We start from the raw sequence: 15,585 nt of genomic DNA, 5'->3' as shown, positions 1-15,585 counted from the left end.
TTTCATTTGTATGCGATATATATGTAGATGTTACATTATTTTGTATTAGGTGTTGGTATATATTTTAACAAATGCTTGTATGTAGATAATTTTGTCGATATATATATGTATATATGCAAATTATATACATATATTTATATGTAGTTGAGCGAAAGCAAAAACATAAAAAAAACAGGAAGAGTAAAAAATTATTTATAATAAATTTACGTGTCAATTAAATTAAAAAAAAATTTATATATATATATATTATTATTGAGATACTATTTTAAGAATATGTAAATTATTTATATAAACTTTCTTGCAACTTATTCTAAGAATAAAATAAGTTTATATAATAAATATAATTTTAACTTCAAAGTAATTAAATTTTTTTTTAAATTTTTCATTGATAAAATGACTTTTAAATTTAAGAAAAAAGAAAAAGTTTAATGAAAATAATTAGTGGCATGATGTTAATTTGCGTAGTTAAATCAGTGAGAGTTTGGCATAAGTTAAGTATGATTTTCCTATAGTATGACTCGTCATATATTTAGCACGTGACATTGAATTTGAGTAATAATAATAATAATAATAATAATAATAATAATAATTGCAATAATAAAATTGTGATTGGACGACCTTAGCTATAACAATTTTAACTGTGTGCTATGTGCGTAAACAACTCGTTAACTATGATCAAATTTCCTAAACTTTTCCTACGTAAACAGCGGAAAATTATTTCGCATTCACTCATACGTATAGTACTGCGTATCTAATGAATTCCTTTAACCATTACAAGTTGTTTTCAATATTAGTAAATAGTCTTACGTTAAAACGACAAGTAAACAATCGATTAAAATAAAAAAATTTCAACTCTTTATCGTTATTTATCGCGACAAGCCAATTAACTAACGAAGCTTGTATTTAAAAAAACCCGATTTAAATTTAAAAAATATTAGTATTATTAGTTTATATTAGCACTTATGTGGTTAGAAAAATACTATTGGAAGTATGTAGAAATTTTTTATTAATCACTGCATAGAATAGAAATAATACAATATTGTTTTTAAAAGATAAGACACGTTATAAACGTGAGCTCTCTATTGATAATTATCAATGTACATTTTCATAGCCGTGTAACTTAAGAAACGGGAGTAGTTCGGTGCTAACATTTGTAGTGTCCCTGGTAAGAAACTTATTTCAAAAGTTTTATATTCAAAATATGATATTTTTCTGTTATACAAATTATTTAATATGTATGAACGACTCGATCGCAAGATAATCGCTGGACACGGAAGTTGGGTTACACCTGCCATGATGCCAAACTGTTTATTCAGTGAGCTCTCTATGGTATATTATAACTTTATAATTTTATATTTGTGCGCTCAAACAGTGACTCATACCCACGAATAACTGTAGACTGACAAGTAAGATAGATGAGCTTTGCTAGGCAATAAAAAAAATATATATATATGTTGGAATATAGTCAACAAAAAGATCATCAGTTAGTACAAGTATTTTAGAATCTGGTGATTTAAAAGATCACAGTCTACTTGTACGCTGGTAATTTCCGGTAATATTTATTAAATGGTGATTCGAAGCCAGACTCTATCGAGACGATAAATATTTTTTTTAATAATATTATGTATTATGTATTAATATATGCATTTTCATAAGTACTTTTTCTTCTCGGTGTATATACTTTGTATTTATTATACTATACAGAGCACAGTCATCTCAATGGTAACATTAGAAACGGTGATAGATTACAAACAGCGGAAATAAATACATAAACATTATTTCTAGCTTGTGTCATGTCGTGGCTTATTACTTTCATCTAAGCCGCTGCTCGTAAATTATTTAATGCCTTTGACTATTGATTGCCTGTTATATATTTAAAACAACCAACATTTTATCGAGTCATTAAAAATGAATTATTTTTTAAATTTGCCTCCAATAAATTCAAGTGTAAATATTTATTATTTTTTTTTTATTTAAATATACCATCGATTTTCAAAAACATTGTGATTTATTGTTATTATTTTTTTTTTTTATTTTGTTTATTAATTTAATATTTTAATGGCAGAAGAATTTTAACCAGAATAAAATATTTTTTTAAAAAAGTTAATAGGCGGAGTTAAATGTGTGATTGGTAAATCGTTGATTTTTTAGGTGAATTATACAAAAAATAATTAACCTTGAAAATTAAAACGTTTAGTTAACGAGTAATTAATTGATTTTATATACAGTTGAGAAAACAAGGTATGAATGGAAATTGCCACTTGGCCAAGATTTTGTCTGATTTAATGCCAACCACATTTTGCCGGTTTCTTTATTAAGAACAAGTAATTTACACAATATGTACACACTTTCTTATTAAATGTTAATTTCAATGTGTTTGTATGTATATATCTTCGACTGTAATCAATAACAAAAGAAAAAATATTTATTTTTTTGATAGTTCAGAAATTCAGATCCATTTTTTCCTTCTTTTAAACCTCTGTAAGTTGTGCTCCTTTTAAGAGCCGGTTTATCGTAAAATTTTAATCATTTCAAGCTAACAAATGATGATAAAAATATTGTTTTAATAAAGTGTGACTGATATATAATTCAAGGGTCAATAATCGTTAATCAGAGCAGAAGTTAATTAAGAATAAGGAAAAAAAAGTTTATTTGATAAATTCGAGCTTGTGCCGAATTTTTAAATAACAGACTAAAGTACTTTTTTCTTTTTTTTTTTTTAAGTTTTTTAAATTCAAAGATAAAAATGATCTTCTCATTGTCATAACTCATAACCAATACTTTTTTTAAATTATGTCGCTAAAACTTGATTCCTTTAGCTCATAGAGGGAATATCGATATTTAATTTTATTTTTATTCATTATCAATTTTTCACTTGATTAATTATTTATTTTTTTTTTTTATTGATTTGTAGCTAAATATATAAATTTTCACAATTTGCCTTCCTATTTATTTATAAATGAAAAACTTCAAGGTCAAAAAAGTTTAAAAAATTAATTGCATCTACAATTTGACATTTCAATGACGCATTTTACAATTAAAAAATCTACATAATTTACTAAAAAATTGAAAGAAAAATTTTCTTTTTTATTTACATCGTCATAAAATAAATAATTGAAAAAAAAATATTAAACTTTTCGAGCCGCAAAATTTTTTACAGACAAAAATAAATGGAGCCCATGTCTGCATATTTAAAATTTTTTTTTCTAAATCAACAATGTTAAATGTAAATAAAATTTAGTTAAAAAAAGCATGGGTTGTACTACTGTGTAACATAACATAACAAAAAAAAAGCCGGTCATCTCATGTGCACGTGGTTTTTAAAACACGGTTTGGAGGTCACGAGTAGGCGCGACACATGCATACGTCATACTCGCTCTGCAGCTTCAACTTGTTTTATATTATTTTTATGTCCTGTTGCCTGTTGCACTATACCATACGTTCTTATATTATGCTCCATACCCTTCATCATACCATATGATAATAATAAAATAATACTGCATATAGCACACACTATACATAATATACCATATAAGTACGTTCAAATAAAAAATTTTATACCGATGCAATGCAATTTTAGAGAATGTATTAACGTATGTACATACATGACATACATACATACATTTATTTCTCTAAGTACACTCTGTGACTTTATTAATACTGTGAGCAAGTCGATTTTGATTTGAATATTCGATTTATACTTTATAAATATATGACAAAGTCGAATAAAAATAATTAACCCAGTTAAAATTAACATAAAAAGGTCGTGTTATTTATTAAAAGTATTTTATTGACTTTGTTTTTAATTTATAAATTAATTATTTATTTTATAAGCTAAATTTTTATGATGATAAATAAATAAATATGATTTATATTAAATGTCAATAACCGAATAACATGAGTATAATAAAGACAAGTTGGTTGTTATGATTTATATATTTATCAAATTTTTTTTTATCATTATCAGTGAGTAATAAATTTTAAAATATATACATAAAATTGTCTTCCGTATAGTTAGAAATAATAAAAAAATTAAAAATATGTCAAAGTACAATCGTCATCTTATGCTTTCTCTTTTTTATTCACTCATCAAATGTATATATATTTATACAAACGAAAAGTTACGCATGGGTATAGTATTTGACTCAGTATAGTGTAAACAAGCGGTGATGTCATTATTTTCAGTATGAAAAAACTCGTTTATGTATATTAAAAATATGTTAATTTACAAGTTGATAAAACATGCACATACTTTAACATACAATAAAAAAAACTGTTTATAATAATTCGATTATCATTTTTTAAAATATTTTACACTTAATTAGCTAAAATTTGGATATTGCAGATTTGTTAATTATCAAAGTTATTTTATATTGTAAAAAAAATTAACAAAACACAATTTAGAATGTTTTCGTAAAAATTATAATTACACTTACAAATTATGAATATTTTTTATGATAAAAATTAATTTTTTTTGTTACACGATATTAGTTGGAATTTGATAAAATGGAAAAAAACAGACGGATGAATTTTATTTTATTTTATTTTTTTATTTTTTATTGTAATGCTGATGAATCACGCGTTTTCATGCACTTTGCGTCGAGGACATTCAAGACATCAAGACATTGTTTTTTTTTTAATTATATTGCAAAAAATACAATAGTAGTTACGAGTGTCATAAAAAAGTAATCTTTACAATTTGTTGAATACCGATAATTGTTAAATGTTTTGCAGCAATAGATAATTAATAGAGTAGTAGTCAATTTTTTAATTCTTTATTACGGCAGTTCTATTCGAGTTAAAATGTTGGACCAAAAACAGATATCGGCTTGTCCAAGTATAAATAAATTTATAAAATGCCTTGATATTTATTTATTTTATTATTATTAACTTCCATTAATTGAAGTAAAAAAGTTTGATGAATTGCAAATATTAAAACAATAATTAATATAAATTACGAGTTGCGAAATTATTTAAAATATTTATAATCAACAGCACTTTGAATAATACTTAAATTTATAAAATAAATCATCATATTAAAAAAGTATATGTATTAACGTAAAGTTAAATGAAAATTTAAATACACGTGCAATGACCTTTCAATATAGCTAATAAGTGAATCACTTAAGCACTGGAAAAGCACATAAAGAAAAATCACTGACTTAAGTTAAAGAATTAATAATTATTCATCAATATAATAACGTACAATAAGAAAAAATAATACTTTTGTTAACAAGCATTTCCCGGTTAAATAATTTCTCGATACTCATTAAGAGCTAGGGTGAATGCTCCCAAATTCGGTTATTTAGAGCAGTTACTGCACTTGTTGGGTTTCCTTATAAATAACAATGTCTAAAATACTTATTAGTTGAAGAAAAAATAAAATAAAATTCCGGTACAGGCAAATTTTAGGAATACCTTCTTTATATTATTGTTTCAAATCTTTTACATGATATAAAAAATTGATTTTTCCTTTTTTTTTTTTCGAATATTAGATATTTTGAACATTTTTTATAATTAATGTTGTACATACGGCTGCCCAAATTTAAAATCCAATATGAGAAAAATTTTTTGATATTTCTACATTTTACATTAAATTTACGAAAAAACTAAGATATAATTATTAAGTAAAAAAAATTTGTATTGCAATCGAAATTTGTATAAATGCAAAAGTTTGAAATTTCGTCGGAAAATATTAAAGTTTTAAATTATTTTATTATATTGTATTCTGACTGTAAAGATGAGTAATTTAAAATGAGTTTAATAATACGATCGAAGTCTAGTACGATAAAAAATGATATTGTTGAATGCGTGGTGCACGCGTGGCAATCACGAGAGACAACATTTGGCTCATTATTATACTGTATTATTACTTTAGTTATTTGCAGATAAAATGCCCGTGTCGCACTCTGCAAGTGATAAAACAAAACAAGATTAAATTATAAAAATGTGTTCTCTGTATGTTTGAACAGCAACTGTGTCTACAAAAATTTATTTTAATGTCGATAAAAAAAAAAAACTTATAATTTCAATGTTATCGAAAATAATTTAAAAATTTAATTTCATACAATCACAAATAATGTTTTTGTTTATAATTTTGATTGCCCGTGATTTTAACAGAACAATTTATTATTTTAATTATCATTGTCATTGACTTGGATTGATAAAGAAAAAAAATTTAATTCAATGCTAAAGTTAACGATGATGTCTTTATATAAACATACATATATAAATCAAGTCCTGTCACTAAGGGGCTAAAACCAATGATAATAATAATTAAAAAATAATAAATATAATGTTACTTTTAATTGTAGGTCAAGGAAAACCAACTTTAATGTAATCTAATGTGTAAAACTGCTTCAATCTAAATTTTTTTTTTCATTTCACAAATCTTATAAATTTGTAATTCCTCTATACATTTAAAATAATTTAATTTATTTTCTTACAAATAACTCTATTCAGCAGCAAAATAACTTGATAAATAGACAAATAAATAAATCATCTTATCTCATGTAATATTCCCGCGAATTATAAAAAAATAACATCCTATCGAGATAACGATAGTGATCCATAAAAAATGAAAACAAAGTCGTAAAATACTACAGTACAGTGATAGTACAGAGAACATATTGTCTGCAATAGATTATTCAAACTTTATCATAACTAACCCGTATCTTTTCATCCAATTATTATTATTATCACCTCAAGCTAACATAAAAGAAAAAAAATATATATTTTTTAAATTAAAAGCCAAAACCAAAATTACCATCTAATATAATATTTACGCAATTTAATTGTCGGCGTCCTGCAGTCTACTCAACTTCAAGTGCTTACGCAATTGCTGGTTTGCAAACTTACTAATAATTTATCATCACAACCTGAGGAATCGGCATCAAAACAAAATAAAATAAAAAAAAAAAACAAACGCGACTGTTATTTGGTCACAGTCATATTAATTTCGATACAATGATGATAATAATAATATTTGTATATAATGTCTGATTGATTATTAAATGTGATTAAGTGATTACGTTAATGAAGCAAAGCGTCGCCGCGCAGTCTATCAAACAAAAACTTATGGCCGATGATCGCATCAGCTGCTACTTGAATTCAATACTTTTTATACATCCATCATTGCATAACAAAACCAGACAATATATATATATATAATAAATTATTGCTTTTGATCGGTGGACATTGAATGCCGCAACCAGATGTAGATAAAGTTCTTCCGGTTATGATATACTACCGGCACGAGTTTAATTAATTTAAATAATTATTATTTTTTCTTTTTTAAACAAACATTCATTGTCATCTGACCAATATTGACATTTTATTTAAAATCATAATAAGTTATTACAAAAAATAAAATAAAAACATAATCTTACCTTTCCTGCGCCCGAATGGTCCAAAGAAGGTCCCATTTTTTCCAATTATATTGTCATCAATGTATTTAAGTAATTTTGCTGTGTCTTCGCCTTTTTTTGTAGCTATTGACTTGGCCAGTGCTTTAGATTGAACAGTTTTTACTGTCTGTTGATGGTGTTGCTGTAACAGCAACTGTTGCTGTTGAGGAATAAGTACTTGTGTTGTTGTTGTTGTTGTTGTTGATGTTGTTGATGTTGTTATTGTTGCAGCTGCTGTTGCGGCTGTTACTGGTGTACTTATAACTGTACTTCCGGAATTTACTGGCGATGCAGCTTGACTTAGTAACACATTGGTTTCTTCAGGCAAAGAGCCAATACGCCTCTGCTGCGTGCTGGCCCAGCCCTTGCTCGAGATCTTCACCGAGCAACTCATTCTATCATAGTACAATTTAAATAAACTATACACTGACTTTAACTAATTAATTAATTAACAACAACAAAAATAATTTAAAACCTTGGTAACTAAACTACACTACGCGTAGAGTTGTTTATTATTTTTATCACGTCACAATGTAATGGAAAACGTATACTCCTGGTGGAATTGTCCAGTGAGGTCCAAGTGGCAACATAAATACACGATTTACCCACTTGGAATCTTACAGCAATTACGCGGATTTATTATTATTATTTTTATTAAATGGAGTAGGAATCTCTCAATTGATTAATGACAAAATTACCACCTGGTGCATCTAAAACCGGTTGCTGCTCTCGGGAAAATCTTTTAGTTCATCAAGCTCCAAACAAACCGATTCCAATATTTTATTATTTTTTTTAAATTTTATTTTTTGCTCCCATTTAAATGCCACTTTATCACAAGTAGTTTAGTTTTTTTTATTTATCAGTCACAACTTTTAGTGTCAGCGAGTAAATAATACAAGCAGAAGACGTATAATAATGATAGTAAAAAACAAGAGAACTAGTTTCTATCACACACAATAACCAAAAGATCCTTCAATGCTGTACCAGTAGCAGTGCCAGCAACCAGCAGCTGGGGACACCAAGAAAAAGAGACTGAAGTGAGAGTGCGCAAAAGTGAATGAGCTGCTGAGAAGAAGGGGTTGCTCGATATAAAATATACACACACACAGACAAATTATTTATCTATATATGTATATACATGTACCTTACAGTTTAGTACTCCTGTCCACAGATTCAAGTCGATAATCAAATGCGCGTCTCCGTGCTAGATATTACACAACACCAATTAGTCTCAATAAGAAGAAAAAAAAAAAAAAAACAATATAATCACTTTCTTATCGATAAATCTTTTATCGGAATTACTTAAACTTAAGTCATTGATCTCATACTTGATAATATTTTAAAAAAAAATTAATAACTTTTTTTTCCAAGTACGAAGATAAGGAGAAGCGTCGACAGGTGAGTAGGACACGTGAAATAGGAATTGGTACTCACAGCTTGAGGTACGCGGCTAGACTAACTGTCTGGCAATCAGACTTGGAGCTCGCGGTGGCTGGTGCTGCTGGTCAGGTTTGTCGAGTTGCCTTCTATTCTATCCTCGTATTCTATCGTATCGCGCTTCTTGGCCCGGAGCAACCACGTGACGTCATCGCGTCATATATCCAGACCGCGCACGCGCAGCCACACATTGTCTTGGTCTTACTATACACTACTATATCTACTAGCAGAAACGTAATATAATAATAATAATAGATATAGATAAATAAAATAGAAATAGAGATAGAGATAGAGAAATATATATTATTAATGATTATGTATACATTGTCCGTGTAATTTCTTGACAAGTTTACAGCTCTATGTAATGATGGTAGTGATGGTACTCTTGTTTCAGCTTGTTATTATGAGAAAATTTTTATCATACAATATCGACTTGCGCTCTCTTACTTTTCCTTTTCACTGAACCTCGGTGTTGGAGGTTGAAGTCTGATCCAGTCAGATCGTCAACTAGTCACCCCATTTTATTTTTACTCATTTGCCCCGAGTGCCTCAACTCCTCGACTCCTCGAGTCCTCGAGTCCAGTGTCCTGTGGATCCTTGCCTTGGCCTTAGAATATTTTTAATCCCTATCATCCCACTCGAGCTCTACTCCTGAGATTCTGAGTAGGACACGGGTAATAAAAAAAAAAAAAAACCTTGATGTTCTATATAAAAATATTTATGACTTAAAGACATCAGAGTTAGAATTTAAGTTTAAGTTATAGACCAGACGCAGACGCAAACATATTGCAAATGCACTTTGTCATGTGTATTTTTGTCACGTGTTTGGTTTATCTGTCGGGTCACTGGGAAATTTAACGTTTATTGTCGTAAATGAGGTCAATGCAGCAAATTATGGAAATAAAATTTTTACATAATTATTATTAATAATATTTAAATAAAAATAATAGTCATACATTTAAATACATTGTTTTGTTGGTTTATAAGTATGTATTAATTGGTAATAATGTAATATAATATTGTAATATTGTTGGTCTGATGGTTATCCATAATTTTTGGCGAGTGGAATCAAGACATTGAGCCAAGAATAATAATTTAACTTGGCAACGTACAAAGAGATAATTCATGTGTAATTTTCTCTTCCCGAGTACCACCGGAACTCAAATGATCCATGATATTTAATAATCATTCAGAGATGAATCATAACTAAAATATTATAAAGATTCTTTTATCATTCCGAAATTTTCTACGAATCACTTATAAAATAATTTTTATTGCCAGTTGGTGGGCTATTATCGTCAATTAAATTTATTAATCTATAAATTGCATCCTGTTTTAATTGAGTAACAATACCACTCTGTACCTACTGATACTTGACTACTTGTTTCGAAATTTGTGAAATAGTATCTGTAGGGTACCAGCACCTTAAGGCTACCGATCGCGTCATGTATTTTTTTTTTAGGAAGTGACTAATTGTGGTCATATGCGACACAGTTATAAAAATATATATGTGTGAGGTGAATATAGAGTGCCCTTGAAACTTGAAGATACACAGAATTTGAATCGTTACAGTTGGGCTTGCGCTAATAAACGTCCTGTAGCGAGTGTATAGAAAGCATCGATCGAAATGTGCTACGATGACTTTGATTCTGTTTAATGATTTTGCAAACTATTTTACGCTTTTAAATCTATTTTTTATAATTTTTTTTTCTTTTTTTTAAAATGATAAATTTTTGTATTTGACCTACAGATTACTGACTTTTTATTATTTGGTAAAATGAACCTCTATTAGAAAAAAAAATGTATTGTGTAATAAAATAAATTTTCATGTCAAATTTAGAAAATAAAAAACTTGAAATTTTTTCAGATCTCAAAAATATAATAACAAAAATAGTATTTAGTTGTTGTATATAATTTTTGTCTATAAATATTCTAGAAAAATATATAGTGGCGAGTCGAAGTAGACGATTGCAATTCGCTTTATGACGCACGAATGAACATCAACCTTGAACTTGAAGATGTGATAATTCACAGCTGGCTCGCGTAGCTGGAACAAACTCGCGACAATTTTGCTCGTATATGTCCATACCGTAATTATAGTTTTATAAGAATTATACTTTAAACTCATTTTTTCATTTGTAAAAACTTTATCTTGAATATATTTGACAAAACATTATTTTATTAATTAACTTTTTTTACAATTATGCGTGACAATGACCCGATCTCAACATATAAAATAAAAAAAATTCAATGCCAACAAAATAATAATATTTTTCGATAATTAAATGTATCACAAATTACAAAAAAATATATACATATATATATATGATGAATGACCCAGTTAATAAGTTATTAAATTTTTTTTTTATTAAAAATTAAATCTGAAATGATCGGCAATATCTTGGCGCAACCTGACCCTGAACTTAATTTATAAATATTTATGTTTCCCTCATGATATATAATATACTTCAGATAGCCATTGACAAATATAATTACGGATCACTTAAAATATAAAACAAAGAGTAATTAGTAACCAGTAATTAGTCCGTAACATATTTATTTAATAAAACCCGATCAACAATAAACACAAATTAATATGTATATATATTTTTTGGCATGATATGTTGTTTTGTTAAACGCACGTGGCTGTAAGCCATTTTTACTCTTCATCTCACGTCTTAATATACAAAGTATCTACAGGTATATAGATATATACGATATATTTATATGACACGCAGACATACTTGGATATGTACACAAGCAATTTAATCACACGAGACGTGACAGTTTTACCACGCATTGGTCAATATCATTTATAGCCTCGTTGCCAAGCAAGTTTCTCGTCGTCTACTGAGTAATTGCATCAATAACTCCGCTTTAATCGTAACATCTATGTACGTAAATATATTACACATCTTACTGTTTAACTCGTTCCTAAATTTATTCCTCTATTCTATATAAATATTCTATTCTTTGATTATATGTATCGTCGTTCTAAGTAAAAAATCGTCCAACTCCATTTTTTTAAGTTATACAGGAGAACTAAAAAACAATAAAAAAAAATTTTAATGTCAATAGTATGCAGATATTTTTTTTGTTCAGGATTTGATTTCTTTTACTAATGTGCATGGAAAAAATATTTTTTATCTCAATTTTTGTAAAAATAAGTTTGCTCTTTTGTACAAGTTAGGCGGTTTTCATGCAACACCTTTAATAACGTACAAATTTTGAATATTTAAAACAAAAATATAATTCAAGCATTAGTTATGTATATTACGACGATTGCCAACAAAAAAACCAAATTCTAAAAAATTTGGAGTTTGGTATAGTTATCTACTGAGAACTACAATATATATACTATATTTTTTTTAATTATCGTGTGTTATCAATTGACTTTTAATTAATAAAAAAAAAACACTGATAATTAAAGAGATAATGTGATTAATAGAAGATTTTACACGTGCGCTGATAAATCGATTTATATTTAATACCTATTTGGTGAATTTTAACACAGTTATCTGCCTTGAGCTCGGATTACCCATGGTCAGAGTACCTTTAAAGCTGATAATATTACCCCACCTAGCTGATGTTTCGTCATATCATGTTTATCTTTACTACTATATTATTGATCCACATATATAGATACTGGCTATTAAATACTCGGTTTTCGTGTTTATTATTTATCTTCGACCCAAAACTACGCAGGTGACACGCCTGGATGACCTTTAAATTTTTTCATTTTTATAAAAGTCCAAGAATAAATTTTTTTTTTTTTTTAATACAAATCATCTACGGGGTTTCATTGCAATTGTTTAATCAATGATGTGAAAAAATTATCCATGGTTACTGCGTTTGTTTCAATTGATGAGTCTACCGTCTGAAGTCGGGTATTTTAGTTGAACTGGTGTTGACCGAAACAGTTATTTCAAGATTTATTTATACTTTGAAACACGATAATTTTTTTTTTACACATGCGAAATTTATATGAGTTAAAATTACTGAATAACGGTATAATATTATTATTTTTTTAAACCAAAAATGCTCAAGTTTCCGCCGACTACGCCGCAGGATCTCAAGGTCGCCGCTTGCATCGAACGGAAACGACGAAATGAAGAAGCCAGAAAACTCAGAATTTTTGATCCCCGTTGTCAAATTAAGGTAAATTTTTATTTATTTCAATAAAAATTGAAAAAAATTACTATAAAAAAAAATTTTTGAAAATACCCACAAATAAAAATCTACTTATTTTTATCCTGAAAATAAATAAAAATTTTTTAAATTTGAATTTTAGCATTCAAAAAATTTTTAAATGTAAAAAAAAATGGCGCCCACTTTTGTCTATTTATAAATATAATTAATTTGCAATACAAAGGTGCGAAATAAATTTGTATTTTTTTTTTTTTTTGCGCAAAACAAAATTTGAAACGAAGATTAATGTTCATTAAATTGATAAATATCCATGAGAAATATAAATGATAAGAAACATGTAAGTTGTATGTAAAAAAAAATTATTAAAATAAAATGATATCTTAGGTTTCATTAATCTTTCATTTTCAAGAGATTAATAAATATTTAAAAGCATTATTATTATTGTTTTTTTATTTTTTTATTTGAACCGACTAATGTAGATATGAAAGAATTTTATTTATTTATTTTGGTAAAAGTAAAAAATAAAGTCAGTTACTCGAAATATATCCACATATATTTATTTATTTTTTGAAAATATATTTATACTTTTTATACATTGGTACTGCAGATAGACAAAGAGTTCTTGGACAAGCAAATAGAAGAAAAAGAACGTTTGCGTCAGCAAGAACGAGAACGAGAATGCCGGATGGATGAAGCTCTGGTGGTTAGCAGTAAGTTTGCAATGATGCTTGAGAAGCGGGAAGAAGAGGTTTGTCATACTCATGATTAAATTTTTTTCTCATGTAATCCTCACGCATTATCTTTTGCAACTGATATACTCCATAACATATACTGGTACTGCGCATTAAAGAGCCCATTCAATTTGATATTTGATAGCTTGAAAAAAAATAAAATAAAATAAAATTTAACTACATTTTAAAAAATAACTTGATAATCTTAAATAATACATATATTTATTTGTCATATTATTTTACAATAAATATTTTAAATTATATTTTAAATTTTGATAAATAGATATAATCGTTGTTAGAAATGTTTATTAATTCTTAAGTAATGATCTAGTTTCATAGCTTTTAAGGGTTTAATTAACGTTCTAGGAAAGGAAGAAGATAAATCGTAATATAAATTCATATCGCAAAATCCATCAACGTCCGCAGGATCGCCGTGACTTTGATCTTTATGATCCCGATAATTTAAAAAAATCATTGCCAGCACGTGTAGCCGATGATGATCCGCGAATTGGACCTTCGTCTGCTCAAAAGTTTGTTTAAATAAATATTTGTTTTTACAGTAATAATTTAAAGATTTGATAAATAATGTTTTTTTTTTCAGATTCGAGGGGGAAGATCTCGAACGGTCTAAAAGACTGAATAAAAATAAAGAGCAGATGCAATCTTGTCTTATGCAGCAGGTGTATGAGAAACAAAAAAATAAACAAAAAGAAAAAAACGCTGATGAATCTTTTCAACAGTTTATTTTATCTAGGGACAGACGTGCAATTGACCTTGGACGTATGGAAGAAGAATGTCGAAGGAAACTCAATGAAGCTAATGCACAATTTAATCGTGCCCTTGTAAATTTTATTTTTTATTTATTCATTAATATAAATATATATATATAATTTTAATTAGTGTTATTTATTTATTGAATCGAGGCTGAAGAACAAGAATATCGGAATAAATGTGAAGCAATAAAAGATGAGGAAGACAAACGTGCTGAGATTTATAATCATGTTACCGGTGATTTCTTAACAGAAGCTCCTGAACAAGCATTAAGTTATTGTGGACCAAATAAATTACTTGCTTGTCGTTACAAGGGTATGACATCTGATGAGATTAAATGTATATGGGAAGAACAAGCTCGGCAGATGAAACAAATTCAGGCTAGGATTTTATTTAACTTTGATAGATAAAGATAATGGATCTGTCCATTTTCTACTTTACTTACTATCGGATATGACGGAAATTATTTATTTATTTTGTTATTATAGAAAATGAAAGAAGAAGAAAGACAAATAAACAATGAATGGGATCGTTTGATGATCGGTAATGCCCAAGCGGCCGAACTCTATGATCAAGAATTGAATCGTCAAAAAATGTATTGAAAATTTTCTTGTTCTTTTTTTGTTTTTTGTTCCTTTGTTCTCATTATTTGTAATATGTATTAAATATTTTTTTAGGGAATTGCGGAAAAAAATAGCTGAAGAAAATTTACAATTAGCACAACAGCAGAGATCACATCAAGATTATTTAAATAAAATGGTTTATAAGTATCAACAAGAGCCAGAATTTTTTAACAAATTTAATTCGTGTCCTCGATAATCGAATTCAAAAGAAGAATTTTAAATTTAAAGCCCAGATGATATTTGTAAAGCTAATAAAATAAAATTATGTAAACTGATCACAATAAATTAAAAAATTTTTAAACTTTTTATTGCTAAAACTTTGTAAATAATAGCCCATAAACTTGTTATAATTATCAAAATATCCCTATCTCTTTTTTTTTAAATCCACGTAAAATAGAAAATTACAAGACACCGAATTGAGATCCAACCCCGGAGAAAGGCGTATCGGCGTACCGGCATTCATCTCCA

General features: G+C 27.5%; 2 protein-coding genes across 3 annotated transcripts in view; one reads left to right on the top strand and one right to left on the bottom strand.

Annotated features, from left to right (window-relative positions):
• The window catches only part of LOC130663152 (uncharacterized), a 28,173-nt gene extending 19,248 nt beyond the window's left edge, over positions 1-8,925 (bottom strand). The window contains exons 1-2 of the mRNA XM_057462256.1: positions 8,551-8,925; positions 7,389-8,468 (exon numbers count right to left, since the gene is read on the bottom strand). Of these exons, the coding sequence (XP_057318239.1) occupies positions 7,389-7,800 (412 nt within the window). The 5' untranslated portion in view covers positions 7,801-8,468; positions 8,551-8,925. The remainder of the gene's footprint in view (positions 1-7,388; positions 8,469-8,550) is intronic.
• LOC130663156 (RIB43A-like with coiled-coils protein 2) lies at positions 939-15,415 on the top strand. Of its 2 annotated transcripts, XM_057462260.1 has the most exons (9): positions 940-1,165; positions 1,258-1,329; positions 12,891-13,001; positions 13,600-13,740; positions 14,090-14,253; positions 14,325-14,565; positions 14,647-14,874; positions 14,983-15,089; positions 15,172-15,414. In XM_057462260.1, exons 2-9 carry the CDS (start codon positions 1,294-1,296, stop codon positions 15,311-15,313), a joined length of 1,170 nt encoding a protein of 389 aa, XP_057318243.1. In that variant the 5' UTR covers positions 940-1,165; positions 1,258-1,293; the 3' UTR covers positions 15,314-15,414. The 2 variants fall into 2 exon arrangements, with proteins under 2 accessions (XP_057318242.1, XP_057318243.1); XM_057462259.1 differs by having other exon boundaries at positions 939-1,329; positions 15,172-15,415.
• Positions 15,416-15,585: the final 170 nt, after the last annotated feature.

This window comes from Microplitis mediator, chromosome 2, assembly GCF_029852145.1.
Source record: "Microplitis mediator isolate UGA2020A chromosome 2, iyMicMedi2.1, whole genome shotgun sequence".
Taxonomy (NCBI): Eukaryota; Metazoa; Arthropoda; class Insecta; order Hymenoptera; family Braconidae; genus Microplitis; species Microplitis mediator.
Note: the sequence above shows the minus strand (reverse complement) of the source record. Positions and strands in the feature narration are given on the sequence as shown.